Source organism: Typopeltis vanoorti, chromosome 7, assembly GCF_054136105.1.
Source record: "Typopeltis vanoorti isolate ZY-2024b chromosome 7, IOZ_Tvanoo_1.0, whole genome shotgun sequence".
In the NCBI taxonomy this organism is placed as follows: domain Eukaryota; kingdom Metazoa; phylum Arthropoda; class Arachnida; order Uropygi; family Thelyphonidae; genus Typopeltis; species Typopeltis vanoorti.
Window position 1 is genome coordinate 2,000,368 of NC_143555.1, and position 16,685 is coordinate 2,017,052.

The 16,685-nt window shown below is 38.4% G+C and overlaps 1 protein-coding gene and 1 non-coding gene across 2 annotated transcripts in view; one reads left to right on the forward strand and one right to left on the reverse strand.

The window, feature by feature from the left end:
- Nucleotides 1-16,685, forward strand: part of Cad87A (cadherin 87A) — a 1,045,423-nt gene that overhangs the window by 202,597 nt on the left and 826,141 nt on the right. Inside the window, exon 2 of the mRNA XM_090395555.1 lies at nt 13,768-13,820. Within this exon, the coding sequence (XP_090251681.1) occupies nt 13,768-13,820 (53 nt within the window). The remainder of the gene's footprint in view (nt 1-13,767; nt 13,821-16,685) is intronic.
- TRNAQ-UUG (transfer RNA glutamine (anticodon UUG)) lies at nt 5,912-5,983 on the reverse strand. The gene has a single exon. It is a non-coding gene; the product is annotated as a tRNA-Gln (tRNA).

The following is a 16,685-nucleotide window of genomic DNA, read 5'->3' on the forward strand; positions in this document are numbered from 1 at the left end:
CAGTCATTTCTCCTCCTACTGGCCACATACCTAAAAAAATTCCCTAGGATTTTCTTTGGATCTTAGGGCCAATCTCCTCTCATATTCCAGTTTTGCTTTCCTTAATACACTAGTCACTCTTCTGGCCTGTGTCTTATATTCCTCATGCATCTCTTCACCTATCTCCTTATATCTCTTCCATAGCCTCTTTTTCGCATGCAATTCCTGTTTAATATTATTTGTCATTCACTTTACTCCAAATTGCGTCCTCTTCTTCACTCGTGGTATACAACTTACCATTGCTGATAACAAATATTCTTTCACAATTTCCCACGCACTGGTGATATCCCGGCCTTCCAATTCCTCCCTCCATGAAACTTCCCGAAGTTGATGTCTAAGACTATTATAATCACCTGCCTTATAATTCCACATAAGTTCCCGTCTCTTTGATACTCCTGCATGTCTATTCATTTTCCAAGTCAACACCATATGGTCACTCTCTCCAACTGGTGGGAGAGACGTCAACTCAGTTATTATCAACTCTTCTGATGCTATAACCAAATCCAAAATTTTTGAACCTCTTGTTCCCTCTGTTACATGTTGCCTAAGACATTTGTCCCTCAAGAATTCTAGAAATTCCATTCCCCTATTGCTACATGCATCTTCCTCTCTCCAATTTATACTACTGAAGTTAAAATCTCCCATAACAATCATTCTTCTTGCACTTGCCAAACTTAGCTGTCTAAACATCTCCTGGTCCCCATCCTCTGTGCTCCTGGGTCTGTAGCAACACCCCACTAAATATCCTGTCTTGCCTACCTCTACCTCACACCATACGCTCTCAAAATCATTTGTCTCACTTCCTTCCAAATTCTCCACTCTTAGAGGACGTAGGTCATCACTTATCATAAGCAGTACCCCACCACCACGCTTTCCCCTCCTATCCTGACGAAAAATGCTATACTCAGCGACTTCTATTCCTGTTGTTATATCCCCTTCTGTCAACCACGTCTCAGTGATCGCAATAATTTTTGGCCAGACTGATGCTATCTGCGCCACCAATTCCTCTCCCTTATTCCGGATACTCCTGGCATTAGTATACAGCATATAAATGCCATTGTTTCTATACCCAGCATTATCTCTTCTGGACTCCACTGGGCTCAGTGTTACCTGACATTGTCTCACTTCTCCCAAGTATCCATTCCCACAAGAGGCCACCCCTGCTATCATCCTCCCTGGGACACACTGACTCGTTCAGAACAGCAATCTCTCCAGATGCCTACGTCCTTCCTCATTCAAATGTAAACGGTCTCTCGCATACAACTCCTCTCTTTCCTCAAACACACTCCAGGCATCCACATATACCAGTCCTCTCTTGTCACACATTCTCGCTATTATGCCATTCAATATCACCGCTCTTCTGCTCAGCTCATCATTATCATACCTAGGCAACACGCACACTATTTTTCCTCTCTCTGTCTTCTTCCGTACAGTCTCAAGCAAAAATCTCATATCTCTCGCTGCCCGACTTACATTACCACTCAAGTCATTCGTTCCTACCATCACAATCATCTCATCCACCCTTTCACCTCTCTTAATTGCCATAGCCACCCTTTCTATTGTTCCTCCTGGCAAACACTCCTCACGCATCCTATCTTGAACACCACGGATCATTGAGTCGCCATACATTATACCTTTTACCATTCCCTCGCACCTATTGTTTCCATTCTCTCCTCTTCTTTCATTCCCATACCTCTCTCTTCTACTGTTTCCATTCTCTCCTCTTCTAGCACTCCCATACATCTCTCTCATTCCCTCTCTCCTACTGTTTCCATTTTCTCCACTTCTAGCACTTCCATATCCCTCTCTCATTCTGTCTCTCCTACTACTGTTTCCATTTGCTCGTCTTCTAGCATTCCCATACCTCTCTCTCATTCCATCTCTCCTACCGTTTCCATTCTCTCCTCTTCTAGCACTTCCATATCTCTCTCTCATACCGTCTCTCCTATGTTTCCATCCTCTCGTCTGCTAGCATTCCCATACCTCTCTCTCATTCCCTCTCTTCTACTGTTTCCATTCTCTCCTCTTCTAGCACCCCCATACCTCTCACTCATACTCCCTAAATTCTCTCTCTCTCTCCTACTCTGATTCTCCTTGCATTTATCTCTTCCATTCTCCTAATCTTATCTTTCATACTTCTGCTCTCATTCACAAGACATTCCACCTCCTCTTTCAACTCATCTATCTCCCTCTGCAGGTCAGTCACTCTTAATCTAAATTCACTCTCCCAAACAAAACCATCTCCTAAACTTCCACAGTCACTCACACCTTCCACACTATCAACTATATTCCAATATAGTTGATAGTGTGAATTATTGCAATATATATATATATATTGGAATAAAATATTTCTCTATTTTGGAAAACCAAAGTTAGAAAAAACAACAGATTGATTACAAACTCTCAAGTTACAGGAAATGCTGGTTGATTAAAAAAAAAAAAAAAAAAGTTAATATGAAATTTGGCATTGTTTGGACCTCGCAATATTTTCATAGTCAAATTGATATGAAGAAGTGACCAATCGCAGACAATCATCCAAATGATCATTTGCTAAATTTGGTTTCTAAATCGATTTTTTTTATGACGGTCATATTTGAAAAAGCGGATTCTGACAAGTATGTCGATCTGAAACACGACAGAATTTTTCGCGCAATATCAGTTAATACTGGGAATTTTTCATGTGCATACTTCCAAATGACTTTATTGTTTATTGATTTTAAATGTAAACTATTCTGAATTCTTCTTCAGCTTGGTTTGTGTCAAACAGCCCACTAATTTTATTTGAAATTTCTGTGATGTTCAAGTTTTCTTGAAATGGATTATTGATAAAAGATACAATCATTTCAGTTTTATTAAAATCTTTAAATCTTGAATTTATTTCTTCCTCAAATAATTCTATTTCACAAATAAATTCTTCTAAATCATAGCAAAGCATTTCTTGATTTTGTTCAAAAAACTTTAATAAATATGGGAGATGTCTAAATTCGCGGTCATTTATATTTTTCTTTGATAAAAGTAAGTATTGTTGGCAAGTTTTTATTGAATTTAACACGTCAATTAAATTTTTATCTCTACCTTGTAACTCTAAATTTAAATTGCTTAATTTCATACAGAAATCTACTAAAAATGATAAGTGTAACATCCATCTTTTATCACTCAATTGAGGATAAATATCTCCTTTTTCATCAAGAAATATTTTTATATCGTTAATTAATACAAGAAATCTTTCTTAAAATTGACTTCTGCTGAGCCAGCGAACATTATTGTACAACAGAAGTTCCCTATCATCATCATCATCATCTTGTAATTTAAATAACTGCTATTGCAGGGCTTTTCCTGGAACCTAATTTACAATTCTAAATGTAATATACAAACCATCTTTTGTGTTTAATCTTTTACTACACAATACTTGTTGGTGAATAATACAGTGGTATAAAAAATCTGGATATTTGTCATCGTTTTTACATATTGAAATGAAGCCTGATTTATTACCTATCATTGCAGGAGCACCATCAGTAGTAATAGACACAAATTTAAAAAGCGGAAGTTTGTGTTGTTTCACAAATTCATGAAATGCCGAAAAAATGTCTTCTCTCCTAGTCCTTCTCAATAATGGTATAATTTTCAAAGTTCTTTACTTGAATAATCTTGAAATACCATGCAAATAAATACCATTAACTGAGCAATATCATTGAAGTCGTTTGATTCATCAAATTGTAATAATGAAAATGCAACACACAGGTGAATGTCTGACATTAACCTGGCCTGGAAACTTTTCTCCAGCAATTGGAGCTCTTCCTTTCGGCAATTTGAAACCTTGTCTGTGCCCTAGAAGTAGTCTCTCTTTAGCAACGTGTCAAACCGAGAAGCTCCTTTCTGGAAGCGGAAAACTCCTCTCTCAAGCAACGTGGATCCGAGCAGTCTCTCTGAACTCTGGACTGGGCGGCCTCCTCTCTGACAGCAATTCTGGAACCGGGACCCCTTCTGCTTTCTTCAGTCCCTTTTTATTAGACCTCCTCTGAGACCTTGCATGAAGTTTGGCAACCCTCAAAGAATCGGTATGAGTCTTTCATCTTAAGTTTCAAGTTCGGCACACCTTTTGTTCTCCTCTGCTTTCTTTTGATTGTAAGTTGCCAGCCATCGGAAAGTTGTTTGAACTCTTTCTGACTGACTTCGGAGATGTTTACACTTAGAGCCTGCAAGCCTTTCTCATACATACAAGTTTCAATAACAATCTTTCTAATGCCGCCATGTACAGCTTCAGCGACAAAAACATTGCCTTTGTTTTTAACACTCTAGCATATTCTTATTAAAGCAGTATATACAGTTAGCTTCAAAAGAGTTATGTACAAAAACATCTAATACAAACTATACCGAGACAAACAAACTTTATTTTTTACAATATTCATATGGGACTTAACCTAAGTAAAAAAATTGATGTAATGTGCTTTGGAATATTTAAGCCTACAATCGAGTTTTTACACTTTGCTTATAATCGTGTTCACTCGGCTCGCTGTTTGACTTCCACTGGTCCAAATTAATTCATTTACCATCGCCAAAGTTATTTGCCCGTCGTCCCCTTCAAGAGTTTCTTGACTTTTTTTATCGACCCTCTATATTTTACTATTACGTAATAATAATAGGACAAGCAAAAAAAGACGCTTATGTGAGTTTTTAGATTGTTTATTTTATAGTTACAGTGTTTATTGTATGTATAATATAGTATATATTATTATATTACTATTACTAGTAATATCATTGGTATTACTAGTGATATTAATAAACTACTGGTATTAATATCACTGGTATTACTACCAGCACTGCTCAACTCTTCAACATAGAGAAGTTTTTAGTTCATGAATGAATAACGATTGAATTATAATATGTATGTTGATGAATTTTAGAACATTCTTTTAGAACGCTCACTTGTATATTGATGCGCAAAAATGAGACTGGGATCGAATACTTGTAAGTATCAGTAAATAAGAACCATGCATGTGTTGCAATTTTGCTCCCACTGTGCCGGCCGGCAGGAACCACCAACATCCGTTTATTGGTAAATACGTCATTTTGGCCTACTTGATTGGCCTCAGTAACTATTTTCATGACCTTACTCCATCTTACAGGTCCTATTCATGGACCTGTAAGATTGAGGTACTGATCCCACGATTCACTCTTAATTGCATTGTCATTACCTCCATGTCTTTTGTCATGGAGGTAATCCAGTTAACCGAATTAAATATTGCACATACAATGATGTCTTATATTTTTCTATCGACCCCCAATCGACCCTGAGCCCAAATCGACCCCTAACAATGTCATAACCACCCCAGGGGGTTGATATCGACCCCTTTGGCAACCACTGATCTACACCAATGCCATCTACTGTCCACCATCACTATTATTTTCACAGACAATCACAAACATCCATGCCCACAGCGGCATTCGAACCCACAGCCTTTTGGATGGAGAGTGGATACGCTAACCACTGCAAAATAATATTTATATTATTATTATGTGACATCTCCAAGGAGTCCACAGGCTCATCGAAGGAGGGCACCTACTCTACATCTCTCTCTGTCTCCACCACTCAATCCACCAACTGCAACTACACCAACTCCATCTACCATCCAACATCACTAGTATTTCCATAGACAATCACAAACATACATGCCTATGGCAGGATTCGAACTTGCAGCCTTTTGGCTGGAGAGCAAATATGCTAACCACTCAGCCAACCAGGCTGGCAAAAAAAAAAGTTCCTTCATTCAGCAACTAGACTTGAACTACTATAGGTCTATCTTCGGGTGGCATAACGCCAAGAATGCAGGCACCACTTTCACTGAGCTACACAGGCCTAAATTGAATCACAAGGTTCCACCGAGACTTCAACTCGGATCGCTGGATTCAAAGTCCAGAGTGCTAACCATTACACCATGGAACCACTACAATATCTTCTAGTGGTTACTATAAGATATTAATATCTTGGCAAGTTTTGCCATTCCCCACAGACCCTTGCATATCCACTACACCAACATCTGTGGCCTCAACTCCAAACTTAATAGCATTCACTATCATCTACAGTCAACCAAACCCCACCTACTCTTTTTAATAGAAACTCAAATTTCGCCTTCCCCTGCACCATCCATCTCAACCATCTCAAACTATTCACTATTTAACTCCTTTCGACCCAAGGGTGGTGTGTGCACATATATCTGTTCTGACATACCCTGCCAGAGAGCACCTAACCTAGAATCGCCCAACTTTGACCTTCTTTGGCTAAAAATATCCCCCCCTTCCACTCAGTAAAATTCATCTGCTGTCTCTATTGCTCTCCCAATACCACTTACCACTCCGAGCTCTTTAATTTCCTCTCCTCAAAAGTTGACTTCCTCCAGTCCCACTATCCTAATAGTGAAATCATCCTCCTAGGTGATTTTAATGTCCATAACACCAACTGGCTTTCCTCTTCCAGTTGTACAGATTCTACAGGCAGAGACACCGAAATATTTGCCACAACCTAGTGCTCATCTCCTGCCCCATGCAACAACGCTTACACAGTCATACCTGCACAAGAGTAGTCTGGCATTATAACAGTGCCAAATGGGACAGCCTCCGAGACTACTGTGCTTCATTCCCATGGTTGGACTATTGTTTGCAGTCTTCCAATCCAAACATGTGCACTGCACACATCACCAAAGTAATCCTCACTGGCATGATAACATACATTCCACACATTACACTGAACTGCCATCCCCTATCCAAACCCTGGTTCTCCAAAAGATGTGCCAGGGCTGTACTAATGAAAAACCAGGCATACCACAACTGGCTCAAATCAAAAACTTCATCCTCCTTCAGTGCCTATACCGAAGCCCGAAACAGATGCAAAAAAATTATCAATGATTCCAAAACAGAACTTATTTGAACGGACAAAAAGCAGGAAACTTGCAGCCTGTCCTAGCTGCAGCCATGCCTTTTAGTCTCTTGCCAAATGAGTTGGTCACAACTTTTTCCCTACACTACTCTCACCCCTATCATACCCAGATAGCTCAATTGCAACATTACCCACAGAAAAAGCTAATCTCCTGGCTTCACACTTTGCCTGCAATGCACTCATAACTGACAATGTCAAATGCCCCCAGTCATTCCAACTGCCCAACATACAATGCCCCCTGTATCCTTTAGCCAGAAAGAGATCATAAACCTGTTGTCAAAATTAGACACAAAAAAAGCCCCTGGCCCTGATGGCATTCCTCCAGTTGTCCTGAAGGTCTGTGCAGCAGAACCGACTCCTATTCTATGCCATCTGTACACACTATCTTACTCCACTGCTATATATATATATCCCAAAGACTGGAAATTGACCTATATTCAACCCATTCCCAAAAAGGGAGGCAAATCGCCACCATCTAACTACCACCCTATCTCACTCACCTCAATCCTATCTAAAATGATGGAGAAAACCATCAATTCTCAACTCTTCAACTCCTTGAAGGTACCCAGCTATTAAGCGACCACCAGTACAGATTCCATCGATGCCAATCAACAGGTGACTTGCTCTCATATATCACCCATCTCTGGACATATGCCATGGAAAAATTTGGCGAATCCCAAGTAGTTGCACTTGCTATCTCTAAAGCCTTTGATGCATCTGGCACAAAGGCTTACTAAGCAAACTTCCATCATTTGGATTGTCTCAGGACTTCTGCAGATGGATTGTCAGCTTCCTGTCTGGATCCACACCATGTGTAATGGTAGATGGCTCCCTATCCTCCCACTATCCAACTAATGCTGGGGTCCCACAAGGTTCAGTTCTCTCACCGACCCTCTTCTTTCTGTACATCAATGACCTACTTCAGTTGACCTCCAACCCAATACACAGTTTTCCAGATGACAGTACATTGCGCTCCTCCCTTTCATTTGATAAACCTTACCCTACACAACTCACTTCAACCCACAAAACATCAACAACAACTTCCCTTAATTCAGACCTCCAAGACATCCTCCGATGGGGCTCAGATAACCTCGTCAACTTCAACACTAGTAAAACCCAGTTCTGTCTTATTTCCCATAAAAAAGAACCATTTTCCCCCATTATTATTTTTGATAACACTCAAATTCCCAGACAAGATGAAATTTCTCTTCTCGGAATTACCATGATATCAGGCCTCTCCTGGCATAAACACATCACAACCACTGCATCCTCAGCTTCCAAAAAAACTAGGCTTTCTCTTTCGCTCAAGATGTTACTTCACCTCAAAACAGCTGTTAACCTTATACAAATCATAAATCCGCCCAGCTATCGAATACTGTTCTCACATTTGGAGTGGGGCTCCTAAAAGTTCTCTCAAAATGCTTGACCATGCAAGCCTTCCTCCCTTGCTCACACCATCCTTATTCAGCTTCCATGGATGACCTCTTGTTCCCCAACCGTTTTATGGAAAACCTCAGCATTAGTCCTATAAAAATCCCTCAACTTGTACATCTCTATTATATGATTGCTCTTCCTCCTATCTGCTAGACTCTGCAAATCATCTTCTCAACCTTTCTTCATACTCAACATTCCGGAGACCAAAAACCATCTTAGTCAATTGCCTCCAGGCCCTTTCCAATCTCTCTTCATCCTTTTGAAAACCAGGTGACAATCTGTGCACAGTAGTCCATATGTGGCCTAATCAAGGCCTTATATAATGGAACCAAAATCTCTTTACTTCTGTAAGTCAGTGTCCTCTGCATCATTGTCAGATTTTGTTGTATTCCTCACAATTTTGCCAATATATCCTATAAATTTTAGATCCCTATTCACCATCACCCCAATATCTCTTATTTCCTCAACCTCCAACAATATTTCTCCACAAAGAGTAAATTCTACATCCCATCATTGTTTTTCAGATTTTAAAACTTTACATTTCACAACATTGAACTGGCATCCCCACTCCTGTGCTTATTCACTCAGTCTATTCAAGTCTTCTTGTAAGGGCACACCATCTGTTCTGCTCTTCATAGTTCTTCCCAACTTTGCATCATCTGCAAACAACTGAATATTCCCATTCTAATCTTCCCCAGTATCATTATCATATAGATTAAACAGCAGTGACCCTAAAACAGACCCCTGATGCACAGCACTAGTGACTTTCCTCCTCTGAGATATTGCTCCCCCATACACAACTTACTGAAATCTATTAGATAGCCAATCTCCAATCCAGTGCACTGGTCTAATATTCAACCCCATCTGCTCTAGTTTCATTATCATTTTATGTTGTAATCTATCAAACGCCTTTGCCAAATCTAAGTATATTACCATGTATTCATCTCCCTTGTCCAGTGTCGCTGTCAGCTTATTATAATTATAATCTTCTTCTGGTTCCCATCTGTCATACAGCCGGGGGAGGGTAGCTATATGCTACCATCTCCTTCCCCAGGCATATGGTTGCAAAGCGCAAAGCCACTAGGCTAACCGCGCAGACATAATTATAATAAGCAAGTATATTACTAAAGTATGTCTCTTTAGCAAATCTGTGTGGTCCATCAAAGATAATACCACTGTTGTCAACCCATCACTAGCCTCTTCATCCTTACACCTGACACATAGTTTGTCCTATAATTTGATGCTTGATTTCTGTCACCTCCCTTATGGTACAAACTTCACTTTCTTCCACTGCTTTGAAAACTTGACACAGTGTAAGACTTATATTAAACAGATATGCTAAGGCAGATATCAGCTCCCTTTCACATTCCTTCAAAATACATGGTAATATATTATCAAGTCCCACAGATCTGTGTAGTGACCCTTCACATATATGCATTATGTGAAGGGTCACTACACAGATTGGTTTCGACCTTTGTTAAGGTCTCATCATTGGGAGCCAGACCTAGACCCATTATGCGATACTAAGGCAATTGATATGAAGTCATTAACATCTATATACAAATATAGAGCCCAGTCGTAAAGTTACTTCTCACACAAGCTTTGTTTGCTTTCACTTGGAACCAAGAATAAAAGAGTTATCATTCTGTTGTACAAGACCCTGATCAGACCACACTTAAACTATTGTTCTCAGATTTGGTCCCCAGGATTTGAAGGGGATAAATTGACTGTGGAAAGGGTATAGAGGTGGATAACAAAGATGGTTTCAGGACTGTGCAATATGAGTTATGAGGATCGACTAAGGGAATGTGGACTGCAGTTTGGTGGATAGAAGGAGAGGTGATATGATCGAGACTTTTAAACTGTTGAGAGCAGTGGCAGCCGGTGAAAATTTTAAGTGGTGGTGCTGCATATATAAAAGCAAAAAAATAAAAATATATAAAATAAAAAAAATAAAAAATTATTTTTTCCTAATCAGTAACCAATTTATTAATAAATTAATTTACATATTAAAAAAATGCTTTTTTAAAAATATTTCATCTCACCACGAACAAACACCAATAATAAAAGTTTCGTATCTTATAAAAATAACGTGGAAGCATATGATACACTGCCCAACCAAGCAGCGTCGGAATGACCTTGTAACGTGCAATCACAAGCACAAACAATTATCTGTGAGCCTGGCTGCATTTCATCAAATGCAATAATTCTCACACTGCATTAGATCGCAGTGTATTTGTTTCGTGTAACGATAATTGAAAAAATATAATTCTTTTCATATTTTCAACAGTGACACTCATCATAATTCAGCCTTGTATCTATAATAAATAAATAATTATATGTGTATTATTTCTGGGAAAACTCCCATGTTACTCCCCTTAATAAACTATTATAATTACAGCTATTTTGCCTGCTTCAGTGCCCCTGTTTAAATGTCATTGGCTATTTACTCATGGATTCTTAGGGCATGGTGAGTGTAAATGTACCAAAAAGTATATGTAGCATAAGGAATAGAAATTTACACATACCTTTTTCTGGGTGTTGCGGCTTTTCCTCTCTTCTGCGATGTCGAAAAACTACTGAGTGTGTGTGTGGGGGGGGGGTAGGCAATTTGGTAGAATTAAGTTAGAAAAACCCGGGTTTTTTTCCGTAATATATATAAACATATATATTATATTATATAGGGTGGGGAGAAGGTGAAAGGGTTGATTTTTTAAAATAGGGAGGGGGAAGGGGAAAGGTGGTTGACGGGGTGCGGTCTGTTTCGACTATTCGTGGTCGTCATCTGAACACATTGGGAAAGTGAATGCTATGTCAGGTCGGGTAGGTGCTTCTGCTTTTGAAGTGTTTGTGTTGTCACCTATTGGTTGGGGTTGTGACCTCAATTTTATGTTGTGAAGCTTCCAAACCTCGGAGATTATGTAGGGCCTGTGTACGTTGATAGAGTTCGCGTCACACTTTATAGCTATTGTTTCCGATATTCTGAGCATTGTTTCATTGTCTTGTCTGTCTACTATGATGGCCTTGTCTATCTGCGGGGTGTGTTTTTGTTCAAGGGCGTGAACAGCTATTTCCGTTTTTCCTGTGCTTTGTATTCGATTTTTCTTTTTGATGTTACGTTTTTTAGTGTTTAAATGTTCTGGAATAGGGATGTTACAGTCACGGAAGTGTTCTTGTAGTCTTGCCCATAGAGACCTGATGGTGGAACCTGTGTAGGTGATGTCACAGTCTTTTTGGCAGGGAAATTTATAGACTGCATTGTGCTGTTCAAATATTTCTTTCTGTGTGTGAGGTTTGGTGGATTTTAGGAGGTTTGCCAGTTTTTGGTTTGTGGTGAATACCAGTTTGTAGTCAGTATGTTTATAGTATGTATGTCAGTATATAGTATGTCAGCATGTAGCCAATGACATTTAAACAGGGGCACTCCTAAACTGAAGCAGGCAAAATAGCTGTAATTATAATAAATAATTATATGTTATTTTACCAGAATAAAATAAGATTTGCAAAAAATAGTTCACCCTCACCACAAACATGCACTAATAATAAAAGTTTTGTATCTCACAGAGATAATGCGCAGAAGATGTGGGAGACAGGGGCTAAAACAAAACTGTATAAGGAGGATGTGAGCAAAAGAGTGGAGAGTGGTTCATGACTGGAATGCATTGTCTGAGTGTTGTGAATGTAGAACATTGAATCAGTTTAATGCACAGTTGGATAAGATTTATATATGATAATGTGTACATCCCATGAGGCTCTGATTCCATGGAAGCCAGATGTTAATAATAATTACTTGACTTCTTTTGGGTGAAACATGCATGTATGATTAAAACACTTAAGGAATTGAACAACATAGTTAAGAATATAAATTAAATTATACTTTAATAAATATTTCCGATATTTCGGCAACGTCACATTGCCATTTGCAAAAAAGGCATGTGCACATAGGCACTACAACACAGTAACTGAGAATGAAGAGATGAAGCTATTGTTCTCCTAAAAGTCCTCATGGTGCCCTCTAGCAGGCTAAGTAGGCGTTCTTAGCCATTGGGCTGAAGGTCTGCTGATGTAAGCCTCCCAAATTTGGGGCAGTCGATGGTTGACAAATGCAAGATATAAATGAACAAAAAAAAAGTGCCAAAAGTGCTAGAATAGGGATAACTCATGTCATCCTTCACTGTTGTTTTTTGCTTGTTCATACTACAATGGTTCCTTCCAGCCTGTTAATTTATATCTTGCCGGCAAAGGTTGGTCGATTGGTAGAGCCTCTGCTACTAATGGCTCAGTTAAGTAAGTTTGAGTGCAGTTAGCAGTTGGAAGGGGACCGATCATTCGATGCTGTTGGCACACTCTCCCTCGATGAGTCTTTGGACTTCCAGGAGGTGTCAAATAATAATAATAATAATATATCTTGTATTTGTTAACAGAACATTTATATTTTTTACCCTGAGGAAGCCATAAGAAATCTGTTGAAAGTTTATTTTTCACTTGGTTAGAATATAATAAATTTAGTTTAATCCTTTATCCAAGTGTGAGCAAACAAAGTTTGCGCCTGAAAGTATTTTCAGGACTGGGGTAAGGTGGTGCAACACCAGGACGACTCCTTGCAAAGGTGGAGCAAGCTACTAACACTCCTATCTCAGTATCACCCATAATGCAAAACACATCTCCTTGCAGATATGTCTAATGTTATGCATTAAGGGAAGGGCCACTACCCAGACTAGTTTCGACCTTTATTGAGGTCTCTTCAGTGGGAGCCAGGCCCAAGTGGAGATACCAGCCAGAAGCATTAGCAAAGTCATCTCTACCTATAGGAGTTGCCAAATGGTGTGCCACCTTTTTAATAAATACTCTGGATTTAGAGAAAGATGTTGAAAGTTTATTTTTCACTTGGTTAGAATATAATAAATTTAGTTTAATCCTTTGTCCAAGTGTGAGCAAACAAAGTTTGCGCCTGAAAGTATCTTCAGGACTGGGGTAAGGTGGTGCAACACCAGGACGACGCCTTGCAAAGATGGAGCAAGCTACTAACACTCCTATCTCACTATCACCCATAATGCAAAACACATCTCCTTGTGGATATGTCTAATGTTATGCATTAAGGTGTTGCACCACCTTACCCCAGTCCTGAAGATACTTTCAGGCACAAACTTTGTTTGCTCACACTTGGATAAAGGATTAAACTAAATTTATTACATAAGAAATCTGTGGTGAAATTGATCAGTTTTTTCTAATTGGTATGTATTTTTAATCCTAATGACAAATAAACCAAATTTTTTGTTTAATAATAAATTATGTTTAGTAATGATTTTAAGTTCCACCTTTGTTAAAAGTTGTATTGAATTACCGTTTTTATTTTTCAGATTCACTTGTCAAAAAATAATGCTGTGTCTGTTTCTGTGTATATTCATTCATTGTAAGTATTTATTCTTTTTCATGATTTTGCATTTCTTCAACAATTTATTTGTTATAAATTACAGTTGGTTATATCATTCACATGTTACACAGTACAACCAGGATATCCGAAGTCTCATTGGGGGAGAATTGTGTAGTCCACACACCACTACCCATATCTCTCCTTAAATTCAATTGCAGATGAACATATGTTTGAAAATCCACTTATTTACCAAAAGGGAAAAAATGTAGTCATCGCATCCTCCCTGCCTGTACTTGGGTTTTTCATTTAGCAAAGAAGAGATCCCTTGTTCTTACCCCTTCTACTATACAAGGGGAGAACTTCTACAAAAGAAACGACAAAATTATGAAAGAATTAAACCAAGAGCCAATAATAGAAAAAATTAAAAAATATAAACATAAATGGATGGAACACGTTCAAAGAATGAAAATAGAAAGATTATCAAAACAAGCCTTAAAGTACAAGCCGTTAGGAAAAAGAAAACCAGGATGTCCTCTTAAACGATTCAATGACAACTTCTAAGGCCGGAACAGGCCACACTAGGCCTAAATACTTGATATGCATGATGATGATGATATATATAATATTCTCTTCTGTATAGACTAAATTCCAGTAGTCTTCTTGGTTGTGTGTGTAGTTACAGGTGCTAAAGGCAATATTCAGGGCATAGGTGATCATCGCTTTGCTTGTAGGACAGGTTAGATATGTGTGTCAAGTTACCTCAAACTTCTCAGAATAGACACAGATCCGATTCTCTAAGTTGAAATTTGTAGAGCTTAGTAGGAGTTGGCAAGATGTAATGCCATAGTCTACACTGTATGTCGGAATCTGGTTTGGCACACTTCAATTTATATGGAAGATCCCACTGAAAACTGGGTGGCATGTGCAGCTTTGTAGACGAGAGGATTATGGTTGAATATACGAAGGGCGAAGTTGGAGGCACTGACACAAAGGAAGTGGTATATTTTCTTGTAGTTGGAGGGAAGAATTGGAAGCGAGACTTCAGAGAAGAGAACAGACACAGAATATGCAATTTCCTCTTCATCTATGTCAAGACCGTCATTTACAGTTTCCACTTTAAGCACACAAGAAATAACCAGCACCCGTCCATCACTGAATCGGAACAAACCTTCATGTGTAGCCTATGTCAGAAACTATAAAGCAGGCTTTCATTGGAATTTGATTATTACAAAGAAACAAGAACTTGCAAAATTCATAGAGGAGTAGAATCCAACTAGTACCCTGTTCTAGATTGTCGACAACGATACACTTCAGCTGAAAAATAACTAAAAGTGATACTGAACTATAATATTGGCTCTTACTAAAAAGACAAATCCTGTCTACCACTCATGTATCTTTTGCCTCCTTTCTGTTGCATATTTAAAAAGAAAATCCTTTTTTTTCTCTGTAATATATATTCTTATAATATGTAAATAGTCCTTTTTGTTCCCTATCTTCCAATGTATATTTTATCAAGTTAAATTTAAAAAAAAAAAAAAATATATATATATATATATATATATATTGGTGACCTGCTATGGCATGATCACCTGAAGGGAATGAAATTACTATTGCCTAGAACTTCATTTGAGATACTTACTGATGGCATTGTTAAACTGTATTCCTAGGGTTAGGAGAATTAATAGTCAGAGGAGAAATAGATGAATCACGGAATTATACAAGAGCTGCAGAGAAAGATGTTATGGAAGAGATAAAGAACAGGATAGTGCTTCTTAGTGCATGAGGAGTATAAGGAAAAGGTTGGAAGGTGACAAGGAATGTGAAGAACGGAAATTGGCATACGAAAAGAGATTGGCAGTAGCAACAAAACAAAATCCTAGTGAATTGGACAGTTATATAGCTAGCAGAAGAAAGCATGAATTTGAGAAACTGACTTTAGTTCCTGGTGATGGCATGTAGATCGCATATGTTGAAGTTAAAGCAGAAACATACAGTAAGTATATATATGTATTTTTCGAGTGTAGGTTTATTGGGAGTACTGTTGAATGACAGTGGTAAAGAAGAGTGGGGATACTGATTTTCAGAAATGTGAAGTGTTTTAAGTAAGCTTGAGATTAATAAGGCTCTGGTACTAGATGAAGTACTGCCATCACTTACATTAAGAGAATGTGCAAAGGAGCTGATAGTGCTCTTGATTTGAGTCCCAGAAGAGCTACAGGAGAAAAAAAAAAATAATTGCAATACATAATAGAAAATCCAAATCAGTGGTGTCATTCTGTAGGCCACTTTTTGTATTAGATGTGGTAGTGAAGATATTACAGAAGTTGGTTTAATGACAGATTTCACCTATCTCAGTCCTTTTTCATTACTTTGTCATCACAGTACATCTTCCATTCCCATTTTCCCTTTTTTTTTGTTAGGCTCAGTGACCTGTCACATAGTAATATTAGGACTGTAGAATGTTGGTTATGGGGAGAGGTAACTTGGCTTCTAAAAACTTGATGCCACTCATGATATAACAGTTAATCCTATTTGAATTTTCTTCTTGTGGCTGCAAATTGCATGTGCTCTTCTGGCCAATTTGCCTGTTTTATCATTATTGTTATTATTGCATGAAATTTCCAAGGAGTCCAATGACTCATTGCGGGAGGGTACTCTACTCCACACTACATTACACTACTATCAACGCACAATGACATCTACTGGTTTTCCTGTACATGGGCAGAATGAAAGACCTTGTAACCCCCCATATAAAATGAACTAATTCACCTTTGATTGTAAAAGCCCATATATAAAATTCCTCTCATCGTGACGAACTCAATCTTTTCCAAATGAAGGGCACAATGTCTCATTCTTCCAATTGTGTTACAGGTGCAGTTTGGTGGGATGAAAAACCTAAGTTTC